This window comes from Colossoma macropomum, unplaced genomic scaffold (assembly GCF_904425465.1).
Source record: "Colossoma macropomum unplaced genomic scaffold, Colossoma_macropomum, whole genome shotgun sequence".
Taxonomy (NCBI): Eukaryota; Metazoa; Chordata; class Actinopteri; order Characiformes; family Serrasalmidae; genus Colossoma; species Colossoma macropomum.
Window position 1 is genome coordinate 30993037 of NW_023494805.1, and position 26811 is coordinate 31019847.

General features: G+C 38.6%; 1 protein-coding gene and 1 long non-coding RNA gene across 2 annotated transcripts; one reads left to right on the plus strand and one right to left on the minus strand.

Moving 5' to 3' along the window:
• Positions 1-5616: 5616 nt before the first annotated feature.
• Positions 5617-26483, plus strand: casq1a (calsequestrin 1a). Its single transcript, XM_036597384.1, is given in 12 exon segments — positions 5617-6000; positions 16960-17053; positions 19345-19445; positions 19826-19937; positions 20022-20095; positions 20656-20786; positions 20881-20926; positions 22607-22661; positions 23759-23859; positions 23994-24068; positions 25300-25492; positions 25495-26483. Coding segments are annotated over 12 exon segments (1290 nt in total). The 5' UTR covers positions 5617-5763; the 3' UTR covers positions 25566-26483.
• Positions 5724-8589, minus strand: LOC118826422. Its single transcript, XR_005008749.1, has 2 exons — positions 8486-8589; positions 5724-6103 (listed from the first exon to the last, which is right to left on the minus strand). It is a non-coding gene; the product is annotated as an uncharacterized LOC118826422 (long non-coding RNA).
• Positions 26484-26811: the final 328 nt, after the last annotated feature.

Consider the following 26811-nt stretch of genomic DNA (forward strand, 5'->3'; position numbering starts at 1 on the left):
GTACTGGCTTACACGATAATGAAAACGTGCTAATTTGCTAACTCCGGCCATTTTCCTTTGGGATGTGAAATCAGGACAGGGATGTGAAATTGGGCTTCACACCGGGCTGTGTCCAGAACCGCATACTACATAGTGTGTCTAAACAGTACACGATGATTAGTAGTACACAGTAGTATGTGTAATATAGTAGCATGCAGTTTTGGACGCAGCCGTGGGTTTACGCCAGACGGCGCCCGCGAGCGAGTCCTCAGCGAACGGTGTAAATGGGGATAAACGGCTAAAAACGAAAAGTGAAAATAGTTTCTAACAATTTTTCCAGGACCTTTCTTTTATTTTTAAAAAGTAGAAGGATCTATTTCACTCAAAAGCAGATAAAATATTACCGGTAGATTTACTTTTTTCTGTACAGAAAACATGTTTTGGGCATTAGGACGCTAGTATTACTGCTTCTGAGTGCTGATTGGGTGGCATTACTGCTTCTGAGTGCTGACTGGGTGGCGTGACGAGCAGCTCATTGGCTGAGTGAAGCGGTTTAAAAAGTGTTGTTTAAAAGTTTAAAAGTGCTGAAAAATATAACAGCAGTGTTAAAACATTTTATGCTGTTCAATGTTCAGGAAATGAACACATTCTTCTATATAAAAATGTTTAAGCATTTTTAAACTATGATTTTCCTCAAATGCTCCACATTAACCCGTTCATTTGGGACTCGGGAGCGCCCTCTAGCGTTTGAGAAACCCAGAAGACATTATAGAGTAATTCTCCTCTCTACAAATTCTCTGGTCCATGCTACTCAGTTCATGGGAAGCCTGGCCGCTGTCCATTCCTCCCATTAAACCTTTAAACGCCAGAGGGCGCCCACCGTGTTTGTAGCCATTCCTGCAGGAACTTCCTGTACTTTGGGAAAGTAGAGGGATTGTTTATTACATTGAGGAATCAATGAAAACTTAACAATACCTTTCTATTTTTCTACATCAAACAAATTCTGGGCAGTAGAAAGCTAGCATTATCAGAAGTGTCAGAAAAGTATACAAAACACCGAAGACGAAACAGTGAATGTCATACAGACTGAAAAAATAACTAAATAAAAAAGAAGCAATTCCATATCAAGATACAAAGATTTGGTAGCGGGTACAAATTTAAAAAGTTTTGATAGCTTTGGAGATACTTGAGGAAAATACCACATCACACTTTTTCTTCCAAAAAAGAAAAAAAAATAGGTTTTCCATGATATGGGCCCTTTAAAATAATACATTAAATGTTACATTTTCACTTCCTCTCACATTATTTACACACTGACTCAAAGGGGAATTCCACCAATTTAAAAAAATATTGCATAATTCCAATTATTGAGATGAAAACAAAGTCAATCAGAGTGGTTTGATGGTTCATTGTAGAGAAACTTACTGACTCAGTGGTGGAGATAGGAACCGGAGGTCGTAATGTCTACAACACAAATATAGCCGTTTTGTTTACTTTTCAAAACCAGCAGTGAACATACTGAGTTTCTGAGTTTTATATGTAATGTTGATGATGGTAAAATAATGAAAAATCTGAAAACTATACATTATCTTTATGGACTATTTGCCTCACAATGCCCTGAATGTACCCCTCCAACCTGAAAGGATTAAAACGAATGGATTAACAAGACATTTTAGGCCAAAACTCAAACAACTATCATAAAACAATGTCTCGGGCATCAAGTAGCATATTCATAACCATTTCATGTAATAACTTTCCACGAGGTGCTTTTAGAGGCATTAAACTCTTCGGATGTCTGGTTCCCATCACTGTGAACAATTCTGACTCAGTTTCTCCGAAAAGGTTGTGATAACCTATTGTTTTAGTGCCCACAATGTTGTCATAACATTGAAATGTAATTCCTCAGAAAGTTATGACAACATCTTTTGACAACATTGTGACAACATAGAGAGGTTGTCAGTAAGTTGTCATACGTTCCATTCCATTGTGTGTGGAACTCCATGGAATCTTGCTGAGTTGCCAATACGTTGTCATAATAACACATGGAAACATTACTTAGTAATAAGGTTGTGCTGGGACAACCTTGTCCAGACAATGTAAATAGCTACATTTGAAAGTACCTAAGACTATGTATGTTTGTAAACTATGCTTACATGCAAATTCTGATTGCTATCTAAGGGTTTAACAATATTTTGACAGATTCTACTGTGATAATATAGTTTTCAATATGTATTTTTTCAATATATTTTATATAATATTTGTTTAAAATATTATGTAATTTAAGGATTAATTCAAAATTTCACACATTCAAGTTTACAATTTTGATACTTGATATCTGTATTGCTGGGGAATAAAAATAGAAATTAAAATATTACTCTAAAAATATGACTGTAAACAGGGATGCAAATGTGTCTTGAAGTCTGTACTGCATGGAATTAATTTTTTTTTTTCCACCCAAAAAGGTGGCATACCCTGGGAGCATGCGCAGTTTTAAAGCGGTGGCTGGTGTGGCCAGGGAAATCTGATTGGCCATTTCTGGATGCCACCATCTTTCCTCTATCTCGCTGATCTGAGATTCCATATATCTCCTGTTAATGGTCTGTTAATTGTAGATAACATGGTGAAAAAGAGATCTGACAGATAGATTCATTTATACGTAGGGATGCGCTGAAATTTCAGCCACCAAATATTTTCAGCTGAATATCACCTGACTTAACTCATCTACTGCCTGCCCTGCAGCCTTTGTGATTACAAATGAAGAATCATTCCTGTGCTAACCAGCACTAACCTATTCATACTATTTATTCAGTACTATTCATTACCACACATTCTGGTGTGTTGTTATCACATCATAAATATGTTTCATATATTAAGTGGGACTGATTTAAAAGGCTAAATGTCTTATATGTGCATGTGTGCCTGGGAGGAGTGAGAGATGGTTTGTACCAGGAGGGGACCCAGCTAGTCAATAATGTGCTGTAAATCAGACTCAACATACACAATGGTACAAAAAGACTGAAAGAAGATCCACAAAGTCCAATGTACAGCAGAGTGATCTGAATGATTTTCAAACTTCAGTTTTGGAAAGTAATATTAAACTATTAGTATTTTCCTTCAACTCTCCCCTTGCTTATACAAATGGACATGATAGATTATCTCATCTATCTCATCTCCTCAGTAATATTTCCTGAAAAATAAATAACTTCTATAACTTTTGCCCTGTGATGGACTGGTGACCTGTCCAGGGTGTATCCTGCCTTCCGCCCAATGACAGCTGGGATAGGCTCCAGCACCCCACCACGACCCAGAAGGATAAGCGGTTTAGATGATGTATGTATGTATGTATAATGACTGTTGATTGGAAATGAATAAATAAGGGAGGGGTGGGCTCTGGCTTTTGAATGGAATTGTAGCTTGTTGTAAAAACCTGTGATGGACATCACCACATAGGCTTGCGATTCCTTTGACAAAACGTTGTCAATAAGCACTGTTCATCACTGCATCCACAAATGCAAGTGAAGACTGTTCTATGCACAGCGAAAGCCACAACGATGTCTAGAAATGCCGCCGACTTCTCTGGGTTCAAGCTCATCTGAAATTGACGGCTGCACAGTGGAAACATGTATTGTGTTCTGATGAGTCAACTTTTCAGATTGTTTACAACGCTGTGTTCTCTAAGCCAAAAAGTAAAAGGACGATCCAGATTGCTACCAGCCTAAAGTTTAAAGGCCAACATTTCTGAGGGTATGGAAGGGATATTAGTGGGTAACTTGTCCAGGCTTATTTCAACAAGACAACACCAAGCCATATTCTGCAAGTCTTACAACAGCATAGTTGCATAATCAGAGACTGGCCTGCCGGTCTCCTATTGAAAATGTGTGGTACATTATTAAGCTCAAAATATGACAATGTAGGCCCTGTACGGTTGCAGAGCTGAAGACTTGTATAAATGAAGGACGGTAAAAAATTACACTTTCAAAACTGGATCGATTGATGTCTCCAGTCCTCAAACCTTTAATAAGTGTTATTAAAATTAAAGGTGATGTGAACATGTTCCTGTCCCAATGTGCAGGTATATATGTCTATTTGGAATGACTGCATATTAACAAAAAGAAATCAAAAGGTCATAAGATACACTATATACTATAAAATATCATGTTGTGTTTATTGTGTTATAATGTTTTCAATTTAATGCAGTTCAAACACAGTTTACTAATCTCTACTTTCAGGAACATATCTTTTACTCTTTGTGCCATTGGCCAGATAAAGCAGTCAGTCTTCTACATTTGAATGTGCACACACACACACACACACACACACACACACACTACTCTGCCCCTCTGCCTCTGTCAATCTCAGTAAGGATTAACTTCACAGGCCACTATATAAAGATGACGGAATGGGTTCTAAGATCAAGTTGCAGAATTTTATTAAAAGCAAACCTCTCTGCTTTCAATTTGTAAACTAATCTTGTGGCATCTTGCAGCAAGACATACTCATGCACACTGGTAACACATCCTCTTATGGTCAGGAAAATTTGTGGTGAGAAAATGATTTTATAATTTTTTATCATTATTGCTGGAGAAAATTATGGTGAGTGGGAAGTTAAGTTTCCTTCAAGCGCATTGAGTTGTCCAGTGACAACGCATTAGCAGCAGCTCGAAAAGATGCAGTGGCACACAGGCCTCGGAGGAAGTCTGTGCTAGCTTTCACCCCCCCAAGCACTGGTGGTAGCGTGTGACAGGGGAGCGCTAACTGATGGGTGGAACTGATACGTCTAAATTAGCATCTAAAAAAAGGCTTATTCAACAAATGCTGTCCTGTGTGTTCAAGTCACCACCGAAACACAAGAGTTTTAGTCCATAGACGGAGCTTCATTTTAGCCTCACCCCTGTATTTTAGAGCAGGAAGTGAGACTGCATCCCTGTCCCTCATGGCCACATGGTGAGCAGTTAGTTTTGAAGTAAATGTGTCTCAACATCTGAAAATCAGTGCATAATATTAAGAATTGTCACTACGAAACACATCATTTTTTCAATTAACGGAAACTTTTGGTGTCTTAATGAAAAATACAATAATTTTATATGTGTACAGCTGTTCAAAGTTGTGTTTGCTAGTCATGTACTGGCTATTGTTTCTAAAATTTAAATTAGCTGAACTTGTCACTACCAAAACAGTCACTACCGAAACATTTGGTAAAGTTTTGGTAAAGTTATAATTCTTGTGATAGAGACAAAATGGAATCTTCAGTCATTTATTTTAATAAAGTAAACATAATTAAGGTAAAGGGTCACTTAAAGCAAAAGAATATTAGCATAAAGTTGAAGTGAGTTAAAAGCCAAGATGTGTTTTCAACTCTGACTTTAAACAAATTTGGTAGAATGGTCCACATACACCTATTGACCCGGCATTAAATGATGTACATAGCCAAAAAGACCACAGTGAAGTGTGTGAGGTGCATCTCTCCATCTTGTCCCTGAATGACCCCGTGCTGTATTCAGTGATAGTGGACCAAGTCCAGACTCCCACTTTAAACTCACATTTCCCCCACCCTACAAGCATGCCCCTCACCATGTCACAGCATACAACCCCTACACTCACCTAAACCCACTCTACAGCTTTCTCTGCCAGAGTGTGGGGGTTTCATGAGGGCACAGGACTTAGTCTCATTCTGTTCTGGGCGTCAGCGATTACAAGCCCTGTATACACTCTTTTTTTAATTTTTTTATTTTGCTTTCTTTTGACTTCTTTGGATTTATTACCATTCATGCTAAACACCTGGCCATGAAGTGGAATCTGGTCATCTCATTGTTCCTGTTGTCTTTTGGACAGCTGTCATGGGGTCACGAGGGCATGGTCATCCCTGAGTACGATGGAAAGGATCGTGTTCATAACCTTAACGTTAAGAATTATAAATCTGTCATGAGAAAGTATGATGTAATGGTAGTGTACTACCATGAGCACGTCGGGTCCAGCAGAGTCTCGCAGAAGCAGTTTGAGATTGAGGAGCTGGCTCTGGAGGTGAGTGGACTGGGGTCGTGTTAACATGGGCGAGAGGGAGGATGTGCTCTGAGGTCGGATCTATGTCGACTTCCATAAAGTGCCATAAAATGTCATAGGAACTCTGATTAAAATTAGGACAAACAATTAAATATGAATTTCACAGAAGTGTCTGCACAGTTAGATCATTAAGATGAAAAGTCATTCAGAGTGGTTTGATGTGAAAAGCTCCGTTCTAGCGAAATACACCCAGCCAAAAGTGTTCACAGTGTTGGCGATAGGAACCAGAAATGTCTGGTTGCCAAATGCCTCTAAAATTCATAGCAGAGAGCTACCTGCAGGGTGTTGTAAGGCAAAATAGTCCCCAAAGAAAACTTTTTTTGAAGAACATGTAGGGTCAGTGCTAGATTTCAGTTTTCAGATTTTAGGATAGTGAATAAAATGCATTGTAGACATTGTGACCCCTGGTTCCTATCACCACCACTGTAAAGCAAGAACTCAGTAAGTTTCACTGCATCACACCACTTTAAAAAATTTTGAGTTTACACAACAAAATAAATCTAAATCTTAGTGATTAAGTGACCCTTATTAGTTCCACAACAGGGAAATTTCACCTCTGCATTTAACCCATCCATGCAGTGGAACACCACATACACACTACCACGGCGGGCAGCCCTATCCACAGCGCCCAGGGAGCGGTTGGGGGTTAGGTGCCTTGCTCAAGGGCACTTCAGTCACGTACTGTTGGCTCAGGGGATCGGACTGGCAACCTTCCAGTCACAAGACTGGTTCCCTAACCTCCACCCCAACATAAGAATGTTTATTGTCCTAGGAAATACAACTAGTCAAGTTGTAGAAGTAGATGAATGTCGTATCTTGCTTAAGGCCTCTTTTTGGTGTATCATAAAACTCTAATCTGTTGTACGATCGGCAGCAGTGTTACTCACTATACTACACCAATCCCTGCAAAGAATACCAGTGGGTCATTGAATGCAGGATATATAAACTACACTCTATTTTTTAGTACTGATGTTGACATGCCGTGTGACTTGTACATTACAAATTTTAAGCTTTGAATGATGGACTGTAAAACACATAACTTATATTGAATTTTGTTAAGTTAACTAAGCAAATATCCTTAAAAAGATCACACTCCTTTATGTACAAGTATCAACAGTCAACCAGCCTGTCTTTAACATGCCAATATCTGTCCTGTACTATGAGGGGCTGGTGTAGTATAATGGTTACCACCGCTGCTCATCACAGGGCAGACGAGGGTTCAGTTCCCTGCTTGAGCAGGAATGCCATGCTACATCAAAACAAGTCTTTGAGCAAGATGCCTAGCACTGCATTCGCCTGCCTCTGTAACATGATTAAAGCCTTATGACACTCTGGATAAAAGCTTTTGCCAAATAATGTAATGAAAGAAGAAAAGCGGGTGTGAGTAAGAGTTTTGACTAGTTGTACTTCTTAGGACTCAACAAAATTCTTTTATTTCTGACAAAAGAATGACAGTCAGTGTATCTAATTATTAACGGACGTTAAGTGAACAAGAAAAAAAGTGGAAATTGGCACTAAGATTTATTTTCTTATGCAAACTCAAATTTTTTTAGTGTTCACATCAAACCACTCCCTCTTTATGGTGTCCAGGCTGAAACATAACCATTCCGTATGTCTATTGAGCTACAGTAATAATGTGCAAATGGATGACTGTATTCTTCAAAGTATATCTTTGGGAGAAATTCCATTTCCTTCAGTGGTGGATTCAAGTCTGTAGCCTCACAATGTAACAATAGGAACAGTAAAAACTGAAAAATGTTGTTGTAGCATGGACCAGTGTAAGTGTGACACTGTCGCGCTGTTTTTGAGTTGAACTGAAAGTAGGCAGCCAGTAATGAGTTCAGAGATGCAGAGAATCTGTTTCTGACTCCATTATTTGTTATGCTAGTCTGAAACGCAAAAGACAGCATAAAACATGGTTGCAGTGGTGTAAAGTGGAATCTACGACCGAAAAGAGAGAGAAGCCCATTTAGAGAAGCATTATAAGCAGACGCAGGTAAAAGCATGGATGGCGCATTCGGGTTGAAGCCACCCCTGGTGCTGGACTGGAATTCACCAATTCACTGTCCAAAACATGGAAGTCGTGGAAAGATGAATTCACCCTGTATATTGACATTGCATAAGATGGGAAAAGTTTTTAAATATCTCATAGGGGAGACAGGATGAGAACTGCTACGTGCCTCAGTGAGGCACATTTCCCTCTTCCTACAATAGATGATGTTCTACCAGACTTAGCCAAACTTACTTCGAGTTTAGAGACTTAGAGTTTTCACTGTATGCAATGTGAGGGATGAATTCTGGCATGTGCAGCTGACAGATGAGTCAAGCTACTTGACAACTTTTGCAACACCCTTTGGTAGATATAGGTAGTTAAGAATGCCAATGGGAATTATCCCGGCACCAGAAGCGTTCCAGCACAGGCTCACACAGGCTTTAGACACACTACCTGGAGCATTGTAGATGACATCCTGATCATTGGTGAGAGTGAAAATGAGGAAGACGCTGTGAAAGACCATGATGTTAGGGAGCACAACGTTGAACTGAATGGTGATACATTCAAGCTGCCGTGAAGTGAAGTGCCTTACATTGGCCACAGACTGACGTCAGAAGGGTTAAAAATAGACCGTGAGAAGAGCTGAGCCAATTCAGAAATGCCAAGTCCAACGCATGTTAAAGGTCTGCAGAGGCTGCTTGGCAGGGTCAACTATCTCAGCAAATTCTGTAAGCACTTAGCAGCACTGTGAGGTCCTGAGGCAGCTGACTCACAAAGATGTTGTGTGGGAGTGGACAGATGTGCAGGAGAGTGCATTCAAAAAAACCGAACAATGCAATTGCTACAGCACCAGTCTTGAAATATTATGACCCAGAGGAACACCTTAGCCTCCAGTGTGACTCGACAGAGACTGGGCTGGGAGACAGAGATGGCGAGACCTTTCGTTTCAGCAGTAATTCCAGCAGTAATTCCAGCCAGTATGAGACATGAAATTATGGAGAGAATACATTCAACCCATTTGGGTATTGAAAGCTGTCTGCACTGGACTAGGGAATGGGTTTACTGGCCAGGAATGTCAGAGACCCTGAAAACATACATAGGAAATTGTGCAGTGTGCAGGGCCACAGACACAAGGCAACAGAAAGAGACACTGTGCCCACATGACATTCCACTGAGGCTGTGGGCAAAGACTATCTGATCACAGTTGATTCTCAAATTTTTAGGAAGTCCACCATCTTCCAGATGCAATTTCAGCCACTGTTATTCACAAGCTGAAAGCTCACTTTGCACAACACGGTATTCCAGATGTTGTAGTTTCAGATAATGGGCCGCAGTATTGCTCCCGGTAATTCAAACAGTTCAGCAAAGACTGGGACTTTAAGCATGTGACATCATCACCCACATATCCTTAAAAATGGTAAAGCAGTCTGCAGTAAAAACAGCAAAACGGCTCATGGGGAAAGCAAAGCAGACGAAATCAGACCCCTGTCTTGTCATTCTTGACCATAGGAATGCACCATCACAGGGATTCAGTGCAATCCAATGAAAGTCAGCCACTGAAAACATACTGAGACCCCAGTGCAAGAAAGATGTGCAGAGGTTCATTGTGATGATCAGTTATGTGGGAAAGTCTGTATCCAACCTCTCGGAAAAGACTGCACTGTTTAGATGGCTAACAGAGAAAAATGAATGGGAAAGGAAACAGGAGCAAGAAAAAGCATGGCAATGGCTCAAGGAGACTGAGGAGCCAGTGTTAAGATTTGATGATCCTGCAAGACCCTTGAAAATATCATTTGATGCATCAAAGACTGGTTTAGGTGCAGTACTACTGGAAAAATATGAAGAAGACTGGCAGACTGTAGCATATGCCTCTAAATCAATGACAGGAGTACAGACTAGATATGCTGATGTCCCTTGGGTTCCCCAGGGTTCAATTCTTGGGCTGCTCTTGTTTAATTCATATATGCTTCTTCTTGGCGAAATACTAAAAGACTATGGAGTATCTTACCACAGCTATACAGGTGATACCCTTGACTTATTTTATAAGTGCCTTGAGCACATCACTAACTAGATGGGGAAAAAAACGTTTTCTAGTAAAATAAGATAAAACAAAGATATTTTAATTCAGGAAAAGCAATGAGAGGCGCAGACTAGCTGCCTATCTGGATTTGAGAGCCCTAAAATTGAAACAACTAGCACGTAGCCTTGGTGTACTAATAGACTCTGATCTCAGTTTTAGCACATCAACAAGATTAGAGATTTTCTGACTAAAGCAGACCTGGAGAAACTCATTCACACACTTCTAGCAAGATTGATTACTGTAATTGTCTCCTAACTGGACACCCACAAGTTGATTCAAAATGTGCCTGCCAGAGTCTCACTAGGCGTAAAAGAAGGGAACACATCACCCCTGCTCTTAAATCAGTACACTGGCTACCAGTCTGTTACAGGGTAGACTTTAAGGTACTATTACTGGTCTACAAATCGCTCAATGGTGTAGGACCAACATATCTGTTTTATATGTTGCAGCGATATGAGCCAAGCCGAACTCTGAGATCATTAGGAACTTGTCAGTTAGTCCTGCCAAAGGTAAAGGTTAAACATGGAGAAGCAGCATTTATCTACTATGCTGCTCTTGAACCAGTCGGCAGAGGACATGATTGAATGCGTCCTGAACATTGGGGATGTTCATGTATATTGCAGACACACTGTCTACAGCTGTAGTTCCACAGGCCTCATCTATCCACATAACAAATGAAGAAGTGCAGGCCTTTGTGGGGATGGTGATTTCATCTTTACCTATTGCAGATGCAAAAATGCAGCTGATTCAGGAAGAGACACATCCTGAAACAACTTAAACAGGTTGTGGTAACCAGATGGCCACAGGTGAGGAAACAGTGTGCCTCAGATATACAAGAGCACTGGAACTGTAGAGCTGAACTTTCTGTGGTTGATGACATTGTATACAAGTGCAGCAAAATAGTCGTCCCAAAAAGTCTAAGAAAACTGATGCTTGAGAGAGTCCATGAGGGACATTTGGGCATGGAGAATTGAAAGAGATGGGCTCGTGAAGTAATGTTCTCCCCCAAAATCAATCAAGATATTTCAGATGATGTATCATCCTGCCAGATGTGCCTGAAATATCAGCTCAGGAGTCCAAGTGAGCCACTCGTTCCACACCCAGTTCCTCAGAGACTGTATCAGTAAGTAGGTGCTGATCTGTTCACCTGTGACAACAAAGATTTTCACCACATCCATTCCACATTTTCCACAATCTAACGGATTAGTGGAGAAGTCAGTTGGAATTGTCAAGAAGCTGTAGAGAAAAGCTAAAGACAGGTGATTTCAGGTCCCATGTTGCTTCAGGAGTGGACAGTATGGCTAACAGTTTACATCATAAATATGTCATGGAATAATTTCAATTTCGAATAGTTTTGATATATATCATGGTTTATATATTTTTTCAAATAAAACCATTTTAGACGCTTATTTTTTCAGGTTACAGTAGCTTATTATTCTGGGAGGTCCCTTAACATAAAGGAATGACTGGTCCCTAGCACTGGACTAGACAGTGGGAGGGTCTGCTTTGGTTTCATTTTCATTTGAAACGTGACTGAAACATCTCTGACTCAGTCACTCAGCTAAACGGACTAACGTTAGCATGGTTTGCACTGCTTGCACATTGCTTTATCTGTGCTTATTTGTGACATACCAGTGTAACAGTTCTGACCGGTTATGAAGTCGTACCTGGAGAAGAATTTTAGTTGGTGTACCAGATGAACAGCTATACTGCCAACTACTACTTCATCTTTCTTCAATGTTAAAAAAAAATAACATTATCCTCTATTATATTGAGAAACGTACATTATATGTTCAGTGAATAATATCAAAAATTGGATTTTGAACATGCTGCTTCCAAATACATTTCCTCATTAAAAACACTCTCACAAAAACAACAGTCTGTGGTTGGTTATTTTGCATGTCAAATACATTTTTGTTGTTTTGCATATCAATCAAATGACCGTTGCCTTTCAAAGTAGATGGTTCTTGGCCATGCTAATCAAATGCAGCACAATCTCTGATAACAGTCTGAACTCTGTCTCCCTGCTCACAACCCATTATTTATTTTAGATCGAGGATTGCCGTCTCTCCCCATCATCCCTCTGATGACGCTATATATGCTATTATCCTATTATTTTAAATTAGCAGTTAACTAAGTGATGTCTACCACCAAAACACACTTAACTTTACACACACACACACACACACACACACATATATATATATATATATATATATATATATATATACACACATGTATATATATATACATATATATATATATACTGATGCAGATAGATAAGAATAATTTTCATTAAGGATCATTAATGCTCCTTACAGGCAAAAATGGACCATAGAACACTTGGGCTGCAATAGTTGAATGAAACCTCTTTCCTTTCTGCAACTGGTTAGGACCCCCTTTGCTTTTAGAACAGCCTGAATTATCTTTGGTATGGATTCAACAATTGGTGGAAACATTCCAGTCTGGTTAATGTTGACATGATTGCATTGTGTATTTGCTGTAAATTTGTCCGCTGCACCTCCATGCAGTGAATCTCCTGTTCTACCACATCCTAAAGGTGCTCTATTGGATTCAGATCTGTGGACTGGGGAGGCCATTGAAGTACACTGAACTCATTGTCATTTTCATGGAACAGCTGCTTTGTGATATTATCATTCTGGAAGTAGTCACTCGAATAGAACTAGATACATTGTGGTAAATTATTACCATGAAGGTATAACCACGGTCAGAAGGTATAAACATGGTCAGGAAAAATACTCAGAGAGGCCGTGGCATTCAAATGACCACCCACAGAACTGTATCTCACTAGATGTTTTTTTTTGTGTAAACTGTGTAAAGAGACTACTGCACATCACATTGCTGATATGGATTGTCCCACCATCATGTTCTGACATCTGCCACACACTCCATGTTTCAGGAAGAGCTCAAATGGCACCCACACCGCATCTTCCATTAAAGGGGACATTTGTTGTTGTTGTTGCTGTTGTTAATGTTGTTTGTTAGTTTGAGATGTGTTTATGCATTGGCTGTGTTTTATTGTGTTATGCTGTAGGTCATTTAGTGTGGGTTTAGTGTTTACTGTCAGTGGATGTTAAATGGCTAGAGGTGACCTCCCCCTCTATTTTCACTGTTACTGAGTGGCCGTCTCTGCTTTGTTCAATAAAAGAGCATTTTCCTGGAGCAAAAAATTGCATTCCCTGCTTCTTCTTCTGAGCCGACATCATAATATCTTCATTAAAACTGTCTTCAAAACAGTGTTCGTAATCTTTCAGATCAGCTATTGACAAACAAAAACTACCCTAGCAAGAATAACTGCGCCTGCCAGAACGTCCATACATCTGTTTGCTGTGTCCTTGAGACATATAGGTATTCCTTGGATGCACATCCAGCAGTAAAGTAAATAAGAATCTTACCTTGTTTAAGATGTCACCATATAAAAAACAGATAATGTTTTTAGTGAGCCATGTTCACAGCAGGGTCTACAAAACCACCTGTAAACCCAGTTTACTCATTTCTCCCTGCTCATACTGTTGTGTTTAGCTCTGCTTCCATTCTGATGTTTGATGTGAATATCGTACATTGCACATTGAACACTGCCAGCTACAGTGTACAAAATGATAAGTCAACTTAAAATGACAAGGTAACTGATTAGACTGCTTTTTATGAGTCAACTCAACTTGAAGCCACCAGAGTTCACCCCACTCAAACTTAGTTTGGTCAAAAGTTCTTCTAACTTTCATCACTAGATTCTCAGTTGAGTAAACAGTATAGAATTTTTACTCAATTCCTCAGCTAGCTGGGATTCTTTGTCACATAATCCCATTAGGAATTTTCTCCTCTTGAGACTCCAAATATGGACAGCTGTGCGATAGCTTGGGTTCAAACTCACAATCTCCTGATGTTGGGGTGAATTCTTAGACCGCTGCACCACATGTTAAAACAACAAATATTTTTACAGTGTGGTAAATATTTAAGGACACAGAAATCTGAGTAATTTCAGGAGCTTGACCGTGGTGCCATGCACTAAGCGTTCACCCCACCAGGAGATTGAGTGTGAACCCCAGTGATGCCATAGCCATCCATAACTGGGAGCCCAAGACGAGAAAATGCGTGGAGGGGCTGTCTAATGGGAAGAGTCCCAGCTAGTGGGAAAATTGAGTGAAAAATGCACGTTCTATACTGTTTACCTAACCAGTACGCAGAACTGAAAATGAGAGGTGAATTTTTGACTCAAATAAGAAGTTTGAGTTGGGTGAACACTAGTGTCAAGTTGAGTTAACCCAAGCAAAGCAGTGTAATGTGTTTCCTTTTAATTTTAAGTTGAGTTAACTTTCATTTTTAACTGGGTGTTAATACCAGAAGGTCTGTTCAGCCCAGTAATAGGTGATAAAAGTGATGACTGAGTTTAAGGCCATCTAATTTTACAAACCCTTCTTGTACACGTTTGGCATCCATTCCTTGGTCTTTGCATCTTCTGTTCATGTTTTTCGAGGCAGAATCTAAGAAGTGAGGGAAAGAAGCACTGAAAGGATACAAAGACGCATAATAAAAGATGGAAGAATCAGGATCTCACAAATGTACATATGTTTGCAATATCTAAGTACTTGGATGTAGGTTACATTTCAGGTTACATTTCATTTTAGTGTAGCAGAACGACAATAACTGTTTGCTGAGATGGAATCTGTTCACTCAATCAGAGTAACAAAACTTCAGCTACTTTGTAGAGTTGACCACAGACTAAAAAAAGAATCAAAGGTGTTATGGAAGAGCAGCCCTTACAAAATAGTAGTTAATTCAAGTGTGCTATTATTATACATCTTTTCAACTAAATACTTATACTTTTCTTAAGTACATCTCACTTATACTTACTTAAACTTTGCTTAAGTATAATCACTGCAAGAAGGGGCTGGGTTTGATTCCCCGGTCAGGTAACCAGGGTCCTTTCTGTGTGGAGTTTGCCTCTTCTCTCTGTGTCTGTGTGGGTTTTCTCCAGGTGCTCTGGGTTCCTCCCACAGTCCAAAGACATGCAGTCAGGTCAATGGATATCTAAAATTTTACTTGTGGTATACTTCAAAGTATACTTTTATAAAGTAAAAAGTGGGCCAATTTAGTCCCAATATGTACTGAAATAGTACACAAAGTATATCACTAGTACATTGATATTAGTATACTTAAAACATAACGTATACTTGGGAAATATACTTGAACTTTACTTAAGTTTACTTAATAAAATGAACTTTAAGTATACTTTTTCGTATGGGAGAGCTTCACATCAATCATGCTATGTTAAAGCACAATGTCCGATTTGCACAATGTCCGATTTTTTGTTTTAATTTGAAAGAAGTATTCACGTCACACACACAAGCTCAAAAAGAAGGTGTGGCTCAATGTTTAGGTCTCAAATACAAAACCAACATTATACTGATGAATATGTGAGGACAACAGTAAATCATTCACTTATGTCCTCAAAAGACACATCTTTCACTAAGTTTTGACCGAGTTCTCTTTGAATAGACTTTCAACATGCTCACAATCATCAGTCATCCGCTCAGGGAAGGGGTCTGATACATAACCACTGTTACAAAATGTGTTTACTTATGTTGCATGCAATTACACATTTCCACCAGAGAGGTCTCCAAATACTCAAAACTTTTTTTTTTGCAGAGCCTATTTTGTAACACATATTCATTTCATGTTTGCAGCTTAGAACAAAGGAAAGACAAGCTTGTGTTTGTGTGAGTGAAGATGTTTGTGTCATGATAAAGCACTATAGTGTGTATATTTAAGCAATAGAACATGAGAGGGAGTGTGTTATCGCGAAATAACATCATGGCTGTGATTTGGTTGCAGGCACAATCTGAAGGCGAGTGCTGTAGATCATCACAGCTGTGATGTTATTCACGATGACACTCGTCTTCAAGTGTTCTATTGCTTTTATACAACAGTTAAATAAATAAAAGTAAGAAATAAATAAATTGGGCTGTAAATGTGGCATTAAATATGTTTTAATGTTCGCAATTCCTTCCGGCAAATTATAGTTCCTTAACAAGCAGCTTGTTGCTACATCAGAGTAACGAACTCCGCTCACTCGCTGCACAGTCTGCTGTAAGCCTTGCCTTTTGAAGTACAGACTGAGCCATAAAACTGCCCCAATATCAAGTTTAGCTCAGTTTTGTCATTTTTTGCCAGATCAGCATTAATGTTGTTTTGTTCCAGCCAGTCTGTAAAGCATCTTACAGCCCATTTAGTTTGGCGAATGGTATTCGGTTCATTTCTGGCTGATTCCAGGTTGTTTAGCTGCTCTTCTGTCACAGCTGCTGACTGAAAAGCTGCTCAGTGGTGATGACAGTTTGGGAATTTAGTGTTGTCTCATCTTCAGAGTCTGACCAAATCGGCTATCGGTCAAATGTGATCTTAAAAGTGTCCATTTTCTGTTTGTGCGCAAAGTAAGAAGTAAAAACGTTCAAATGGCTTGAGCGTCTCCTACAGCTGTCAAAGTCGTTGCTTAGTTACTGCATCTCAGTGGAGTGATATAGTGTTTGTGAAAAAACCATGCTGTTATGGCGAAATAACAGCACGGTTAGAACGCTTCTCAACCAATCAGCCTGCGTGGCTGGAATTAACTGTTGTATAAAGTACTATAGGATATAGTTTAGATTTCATTGCATTAAAATGTTTTGATGTAAACCCAGATTCAACCTTTTATTACACATTTGTACTATTTACAGTCACAGTTTTGATGATATGGTATTCCAGACTAATAGATAATATTTAATAAAGGTTTGAGACAGAGTCTTGAGACTTGTAACAAATAAATTCTGATCATATCTGCTTCATTTCACAGCTTGCTGCCCAAGTTCTAGAGGACCTTGATGATGAAGATATTGGATTTGGCTTACTTGATGAGAAGAAAGGCAGGGATGTCGCCAGGAAATTAGGTAGTAGGTTGCTAACATAACACGTTTAGCTTCCATAGAACCTTGTTGTGCACACTTTCTAACTTTTTACACATTTTTTAGACATTTTATTTGTATAATTTATTGCAAAGATCATTATTATGTGCAGTGTGAAAGTAGAGCTGGGGAATATGCCAATATTTATCTTTATCATGATACGTTACATCACATTATATTACAGTATGCTTTTCTTAGAGTATTGTGGATATTGGCAGTATTTAAATACTCTTCACAACTGCACATCTGATTGCAAAGAGAGCATAATTAGTCCTATATTATTCGATTTAGTTCAGCAGAGTATGTGAAATGTTGAATAGAAATTATTGTATTCATAGTTTTTGATACTATTGTTGTAACGTGGCTCTACTTTTTTCCAATATCAGATTTCAGAAAAAAATATATATCTTGACATATTGTGGATCAAGAAACACCATATCGCTGACCTCTACTTGAAAGCAATGAAATATCAATTGCGGCTTCAAGTATAATTTTTCAGTGGTACTTCTGCAGTCCTTATAAGTGCTCATGCTAAACTTGGCCTCAAGTAAAAGCTTGAACTTCCACTGAAGACTTGTTGAGTACACTTACTGAATACTATGCAAACATCTTAGCTTCAGTTAAATGCATATTATTGAACAACCTATGGTCAAATTACATGTTATGTTGATTTTCTATGTGAAAATCTATTCATCTAATCTATTTATTTTTTTGTTTATTTTTAGTACTGAACAGAAAATCAGATAGATAGATAGACAGACAGACAGATTTTTTTCTGTACAGCTGCTTTGTGACAACGCCTGTTGTAAAAAGCACTATTTAAATAAACTTTGATTTGACTTAACTAGATGCACTTCATCTTCAGAGGTAATGTAATTGCTACAGTTGAAAGACAACACATGATAAATACACAGACTTCACATACTGTGCTTATTTCTACAGTGAAAAGACATCAGTGCATCAAAGTGTAGAAGATGTTAAGTAAAACATTCACATGTAATGGTATGTGGAACGTCCAATAAAGTTGTTGGATATTGCGATGATGATATGAAAAGCAATAAATTAGGTTTAAATAACTGTGTCTCTGACTGAGTGTGCAATAAGGCTCTTTTTTGCTGTATAAACAGAAATGTAACTAATCCTGCCTATAAGCAAAAAACATGCATAATTACAAAAGCACTGTTGACTTTTGTGTAAAATGTAATAAGAATGATCAAATATTAATAGCTAACATCACAACTGCACGCAAAATGTAAGTGCACTTTAAGGCTGTTAGAAAAACAGCCTGAACAGCTTTCCTATAAATGCCAAAAACAAAGTCATGTTTATAACCCCTAACAAAGCTAAAAAAGCTGAGAAATATCCTTGTGGTGATGCAACTTTGTTGTGTGGGAACCTTAAAACATAAAATATGAATGGGAATGCACTTCATTTAGAGTTCACTCGAAAGTCTTTCTAGGGGTGCCATCAGTTGTGGCACACAGATTTGAGAAAAATATTTATTTCATGATAAGGTCACTACCATTGTACATCAAATAAATGTTGGATTGTTGTTAATATTGTAGCATGTTCAAGAAATGTCTTGACATGTTAGTTTCAGGTTATATGTTCTTCAGCATTTATTGCACTTGGTTCATTTTGCTACAGACTCTGATTGGAGAATGTGTAGAGAGAGATGTGAGTGGGATGGAGAGTTAGTTGTTAGAAAGGAAAAAGCTTCGCTTATGTATGGCGTGGCTGTGGCCGACAACAGCTGGAAAATAAAGCACCACAACTTGTGCAAAAGCTGTGTCTCTTTTAATAGCTGTGAATGCTACAACATTTTGAATCAAAGATGAAAATGATAAGCAATTAAGAACGTTTTTTATAGCCCATGTTTACCAGGAGTACGAATATTTGTGGAGGGCACTGTACGGTGTACAAAGTGCCAAATACGGGGGGTCCTGGGGGCTCCGGACCTCCTAATTAATCTTTTAGACCCCCTGAATATCTCAAAATCAAAATTCTGGGGTGTCCTTGAAAATAAACATATGATGTTTCATGAAAAACAGATGCAGATACAAATTCAAGTAAAGCTCATTGTTTAGCTGCTTCACCCACAATCGGCGAGCTTCTGTCTTTGGTATTCTTAACTAACTAGAGATGCAGCACTGGTCTGCCTCAGGGTGGCGCTGTAGCAAATTGGTTGATAGCCTAGCAACTCTTACTATTTTTGAAAAAATTATGGTATTTTGCACACTAAATGAGTGTTCTTGCTTCTCTGTTACTCACAACAGGTCTGGAGGAGTCTGACAGTATCTATGTCTTTATTGAGGATGAAGTAATTGAGTATGATGGAGAACTTGCTGCAGACACATTGGTGGAGTTCATCTATGATGTGCGTGAGAAAAAATGCATATTCCTTGCATATCATTATTATTATTAGTAGAAGTAGGAGGAGGACTAGGAGTAGTAATAGTAGTAGTATTAATATTATCATTTTGTACTACTATTATTAGGACTGGGATGATACGCCAGTCATCAAAATCAATAAATCGGGACAAAATTATTGATGAATACCAATTTATTTACCATAGTTATTTCACAGTCACATATTCAGTATATCTAGCACAGTTTCCATTTCTGCCAAAGAGAGCACCAAGGTCCCTCCTCCTATCAAAACCTTAATTATTCTTTTAATTTGGAATTACCCACCACTTTAACTATACTTCCTCAGCTTCTTGCTCAACTCTTTTTTCTTTCTTGTTTATTTTCCAGGTAATAGACGAGCCAGTCGAGATCATTGATAATGCCAATGAATTGAAGGGCTTCAAAAGTCTTGAAGAGGACATGAAATTAGTCGGGTACTTTAAGAATGTGAGGTCTGAACGTACGTACCAATACAGCCAACGTAATATTCCACGTTTCTGAACGACAAATGTAAGTTAATCTATTTGTACTGGTTCATTTTTAGCCTATATGGTGTTCAAGGATACAGCAGAAGAGTTCCATCCTCACGTAAAGTTCTTTGCCACCTTTAGTTCAAAGGTAACTGACTACTGTTTTAAATAACTGCAACCAGGTGCATCGAGCTGAAAAGCTGATGGACAAAAAAGCCAAAAAATATGTAAATGCGCAGGGCCGGCCCAGGGTCCTAGACAAAGTGGGATTTCTTAGTGAGCTGGATAAGCCAAAAGTTGAGAATATTCCTAAGAAATGTTCCTTAGCTATTGTCCTATTGGACAGGCTCGTTTAATCAGGCTAACGGAGAAATCCCCCCAGGTCTGTAGGCATGATCATGACATTAGCAGTTATCATTCCAGTTAAAGGGGGCAGTGCCTTGCACTATGCGCCCCTATCAGATCTCTAAGAGGGTGGGGCCCACCTTGCTTCATTGACATCAATTGGTTTTATGACTAGAGACATTTCCATTAAGAAAACAAATACTTTCTCAATCTTTTCATCAGTCCAGAGCAATGATGGTCTAGACAATGGCCTATCCCGCCTATAGCGCGCTGTCCTGTTAATGTGGATTATAAGGTTATATACATACATACAATTTTTTTAAGCAAATAAACACGCTTGAAACTGTTTTCTCTTTATTACAGATTGCTAAGAGTCTAAATCTAGACATGAATGATGTGGACTTCTATGAGCCCTTCATACACAGTCCTTTCAGTGTCCCTGGAAAACCCTACTCTGAGGAGGATCTGGTCAACTTTATCGAGGACAATATTAGGTGCAATCATTTTGAGTTAATTATATGTTGAGATTGATTTCATTCTTTCATCTTCTATATGAATATTAGAGTCAGTAATATAACTTCATTTCAGACCAACCCTGCGGAAGCTGAAGCCACACAACATGTATGAGATCTGGGTAAGCCATACACAGAACACCAGTGACCATAAAAAGAGTGATCATATAGATTAGAAACCATAAGAATATGAAATTATATCACTTTGTTTTGAAGTGATTTGATATTATTTACCATGCAGCTGACCGACAAGAACCCATTTTCTGCTATGTTACTAAGGCAACAATAATAGTTACATTGAGAAACAGTGCTCACTAAAACTATCGAAATGCATGGGAAGACATTAATAAAGTCAAAAATGAAATAAACATACTTGACAAAGACAAGAACAAAACGTTGGGGTCATAAATAGGTACAGACTACAGCTCTCAGCTCCTGTACAACAAAGTGTAAACAGCAGTCAAACAGTTTGTTTCCCATTGAAAGGCAATCACTCGCTAATATTAAGACAATGAGCAAATTATAAGAGCTGTTGTTTACAAAGTGTAATCCACATATATTAAAGCAATAAGCCACGAGAGACCCTGTGTTACTGCGACTTTATCGTGTGTTCTCAGGCACGATGTGAAGCCAACATAAAATATCATAAAATACACATTTATTAATAAGAATCAACATAAACAAGTATTCCGAGTATGGTCTCGTTACCAAGAAATCATGGGCTGCTGAATGAGTAGAAGAACATTCTGTCGCCCATCGCTGCAGTCATTTCATGAACTTCTTACCTTTTTGCTGTATAACAATGAACATATGATAACACAGCACTGTTCAATGCAAAAACCTTCGCTTTATTAGTACTTTTTGGTCACCAAATTACCACCAAGTCGTATTTAGCACCAAGCTAACTGTGTCTGAATCTCAAATGGCTCCCTGCTCCCTACATAGCTAGTACACTACGTTGGAATTTAAATAGTAAATCCTGAACCCCAACGGTGCAAAATATTGCTAAGTAATAGTCATTTGGGTCTCAGCCACATCCACACTCGATAAATGATGCATTATTTGGCTGTAGAGGCTAGAATTTCTAAACTTTCATAGCTAGCACACTATTTAGTGAGTACGGAGCCGTCTTGGGATTCAGCCTGGGTTTGACGCCACTTCTGACTGAAACATGGATATTGAAACCGTGAAAGTCATTCAAGTGATATTTTTAGATTTTATACTGCTGTTTTACAGTTAATCACACTGTAAGTACTTTAATTCAAGCCTGTGATATTAATGATGGAGTTGCTTAGGCCGTTAACTATCTTTTAGCCTGTTAGCTAACTGACCAGCCTAGTTATAGTTAAGAACATAATTTGCCAGCCCCTCGGTTTAAACAAAAAACGGGTTCTTACTTCGTCAGTGCACTCAGTGGTCCATGCCAGCAGCATTACAGTCAAAGATCATTTTTATAGCAATTTTCACACTTTCTATCATTTTTAGTAGCGAAGCTTAACTTTTCTACCTACCATCTCGCCATACACATAACACCAGTGTCAGTGACCAGTATAGTGATGACCTTATAGATAATTCGACCCCAAGAATTCCGTTCGTAAAAGATAACGCATGTTATAACACTAATTGCTTTAACTGCTTCTGCTACATTTACAAGTGCATGTTTGCGGGAATTCGATTTTACTTGAAGTATACTGGCAGCTTTCGATCCACCTGATAGTACTAAACAATATCAACAGCAAGCTTGTTTTGTTTGACAAACTTTTCTCAAAACAAAAGGATTAATGTTTATGTTTCTTTCTCAGGAAGATGATATAGATGGAGAGCACATCATTGCTTTTGCTGAGGAAGATGATCCAGGTATGTTTTGAACTTCTGGAAAGGTGAAATGGGGATTAGGATAAGACTAGTACTGGTATTTTTAGGATAGGATTAGGGCCAGTATTTTTACTGCTGACATGGGTAAAATGTTTGGTAAAATTCTGGAAGTGACACATTTCTTACTTTTGCGAGCCACGTTCACGTAATGACCATTGCCAGAGAGTCTAGTTGGCCAAGCATTTAACATTTAGCTTGATAAATAGCTGTTTAACTTACATCTGTCTGATAAAACCAGTGCATGGAAGTGAGTACACATGGAAGTGTGGCTAACTGCCAAAATTACAATACTTGTGGCCATCTCAGTATAAAATATACAGACAGCTGACAAATTAACCCTCTGGGGTCTAAGGGCATTTGCAGGATTTTTGCACGAGGCCCCAGGCCTCTGAGCATGATGGAGATATGAGGTTTTCTTCCGACAGCAGTGACATTTATTGGAAAAGGATTATTTGATGTTTTAAACCATAACAGTTAAAATAGTCTTTCTTATTCCTGTTTAACTGTTATCACATCTTGCATTATTACACTGCAGGACCACCACTGAGCAGGTATTATATGGGCACTGCAGACATGCTGGCAGGGTAGTGAAAGATGCGTTGGTACTAATGGATCAGACTCAATTAGACACACCTACCTTGTTGGCCTACTGTAAAGATGTTGTTAGAGATCATAGGTCATCTGTTGCTGCACAGTTTGTGTTGGTCATCCTCTAGTCCTTCATTAGTGATCAGGTTCTGGCCACAGGATGCTGCTGGATATTTTAGTTTGGTGGTCTTTTCACAGCCCAGCAGTAATACTGAGGTATTTATAAAATCCAGCAGGACTGCTGTCTGATGCACTGCCACTACCATGTCAGTTTCACTGCAATGCTGAGAATGACCCATGCCCCAAATAAGACCTGCTCAGTGGTAGTCCTGTGGAGGTCCTGACCTTTAATGAACTAGATATATGGGGGACTTCACATATGTGAAGGCTAATAGTTCAAGGCAAGTTGCTGCAAAGAGCCACACAAATGTAATTATGTATTGCAAAGCTAAAGCATAAACCATGTAATGTCTGTTCTGCATCACCACCAGATGGATTTGAGTTCTTGGAGATCCTAAAGGAGGTAGCAGAGGATAATTCAGCCAATCCAAACCTCAGCATCATCTGGATTGACCCTGATCAGTTCCCCCTGGTGAGATCTCAGCCACCTCAACCGAATTGAAAGAGTCCAGATTGCTGAAAATAGTGAAACGCATAATGACCAAGAGGTTGATTGCTTGTGATAATTTGAAGGAGTGATGACAAAACTGTTTCTGTCACCTGTAGCTTGTCCCCTACTGGGAGAAGACCTTTGACATTGACCTGTCCTCACCTCAGATTGGTGTGGTGGATGTTGAAGATGTGAGTACACTGAAAGCTTATTGTTTTAATATTAAATGCACTTACATAATCAAGTTAGAATTATTTAATTTCTCTAAATCCAAGCTAGTTGTTTACTCAGCCGACAACAAAAGCTTTCACGGCCCACAAGTCCACTTAACCGGGTCAACGTCTATCAAAGCCTACTGAATTTCACTTAACTGTATAATCACTGAGCTCATATTTTAATGTTCTCCTTTTGTAAATAATGATTAAAACAGTAATAATTGCTGTATTTATGATGATTATTTGTATTGTAACAAAAGTTTTGCAGCTTAAAAAAATTTAAATGACTGCCAGTGGCCCCCTAACAGTAGCGCCAAGACCAACTGGAGGAACACAGCCCACAGGTTTAAAACCACTTATTTGCTGTAAAAAAAAAAACAAATGCAGACAGTAAACTTAAAAAAAACAGGTTAACTCTGAAACTTCGAGTTGTAATATTAAGTTAATGTGTTTTACATTTGTGAACTTATTTTAAGTTCAGCGAACTCAACATTTCAAGCTAACGTAGTTACTAACTTTTTATGTTTAAGAGCTGCATTTTTTAGTGTTTATATCTAGTTGAAAATTCAAGTGTGCTTATTTTTGTGAGACAAGTTAAGACAGTATAAGGCAAGGATTCCACATTTTTTCTTCAGATGTTGGTTTTTATACATATACCATATCAAGGCTATTTCAGGTTTGTCAAACTGGGGACCTTCTGGTTCAAAGTGCTGCGGAGACTGCATTTACCCTCATCTAACACTCTGAATTCAGTCAATGAAAGCCTTGTTAATTAGCTGATGAGGTCTGTCTAATGAGGTAGCACCTGCTGTTTTGGCCTGCCAGGACCTGGAGCCTGACATGTGTGGGTTATATCTAAGTTTTCATGTTCTTTTTTTTTTTATTTAAATGGGATGCAGTACCCAAACTGTTTAACAAATTTTGATTTTGTTTTCAGATTTGTGCTCAATGAAGCTCTAAGAAGTGTTGTAGCAGAGGAAATGAAAAATATGAGCATATATATATATATATATATATATATATGAGCATAAATAGGTTAATCTGAGTTCATTTTTAATTATAAATGGGCATAAATTGGTTAATATTAGCTAATTGTTAATTATAATGAGTTAACGTTAAGGACCTTAACATAAAGCCTTACTGAAATTTTAATGAAGATGGGTTATTTGGGAAAAAAAAATAAAGAAAAAAAATCTCCTATTTGCAGGCTGACAGTATATGGCTGGAGATGGACGACCATGATGACATGCCAACACCTGATGAGCTGGAGGACTGGCTGATGGATGTTCTGGAGAATGAAATTGACCCTGATCATGACGATGAGGATGAGGAGGAGGAGGAGGATGATGATGATGATGAAGACGACGATGATGACGACGATGATGACGACGACGATGACGGCGCGATGATGAAGACGACGACGACGATGATGATGACGATGATGATGACGATGATGATGATGATGATGATTAGTCCAGTGACTATGATGGTGAACTTGACAAAAAAAACAACAAACTAAAATACAGTATAAGCATTTCTACCCACTGTCCAAGATTGATCAGAAGGCTGTTTAATGACCTATGTATCATTTTTTATCATTTGAAATAATGGTGCTTTCCTGAAACTGAAATTTCTCATATTTTTACCATCCCACAGTCAATAGTATCCTAAAAGTAGGGCTGGGACCACTTATCAGTTAACAAAATCTATTGATGATGGCCCTAAAATGTATCATTTTTTCTTTACATTTTGTGAAGTTCTGTGCACCGATCCGTGATCTAAAACTCCAGGCCTGGTTTTACTTCATTTACACACACTACATTGAGTTCTCCTGAGTAACTGTTGTTTAATGTTTAGTCATTGTGAAGTCTTTTCACAAGAGTTGATTTTCACAGATTAAATGCACTGAGACCTTCACATCTAGTCTGATGTACGTTTTTATTTAAAGTCAAGAATGCATGAAGAAGATGCAGAGGACAATGTTAATGTCTGCATTTTCAAGACTTGACATGCCATTTTTTGGCTTTGAAACCTGGACTTGGTGTGAAAAGGCCTTTAGGCATTATGTCCCCTCTAGACAATGTCTATGTCATAGATACAGAATATGTAACTAACTATTGTCCCAGCCATCCCTACAATGTATAGCTCTATAACATTGAAACTATTCTGATTTACCTTTGTGGTATTCCATAATAATAATAACATAATAATAATAATAATAATAATAATGAGTTTGAATTTGTACAGCCCCTTCCTCAAACTCAAGGCCAAAACCAGACAAAGATGGGTTCCCCTTGTCTCCTCTCAGTGAGTCTGGATCCAGGATTCTGTAAAGCTGCTGACAACGTCTGTTGCAAAAATTGCTACTCAAATAAAATTTATTCGAAAGCATTTTTGTTTTAGCTGTTCTTGTCTTGCCTGCTCCAGTCCAAACTTCCAAATGCACCACCTCTCATTTTACCTCGGTTACATTGTTCATCTTCCTCACAGAAAGACTTATATCCAAAAGCAGCGTATGCACAGGAAGGTGTGATAAACACAATCAGCTAAACTAACCACAATTTGCGAGTTCGGACCATCAACATGGTGGTGGTAGCACGAGGGAAGACTGATTTGTTGGGGGGGGGGACTTTGAGAACTTCGGCTGGTGTTCTGGGTGGCTTCTGCCTGTAACTAGAAGGCCGAACTCCCTCCTCATCGCTGTGGTAGGACTGATATT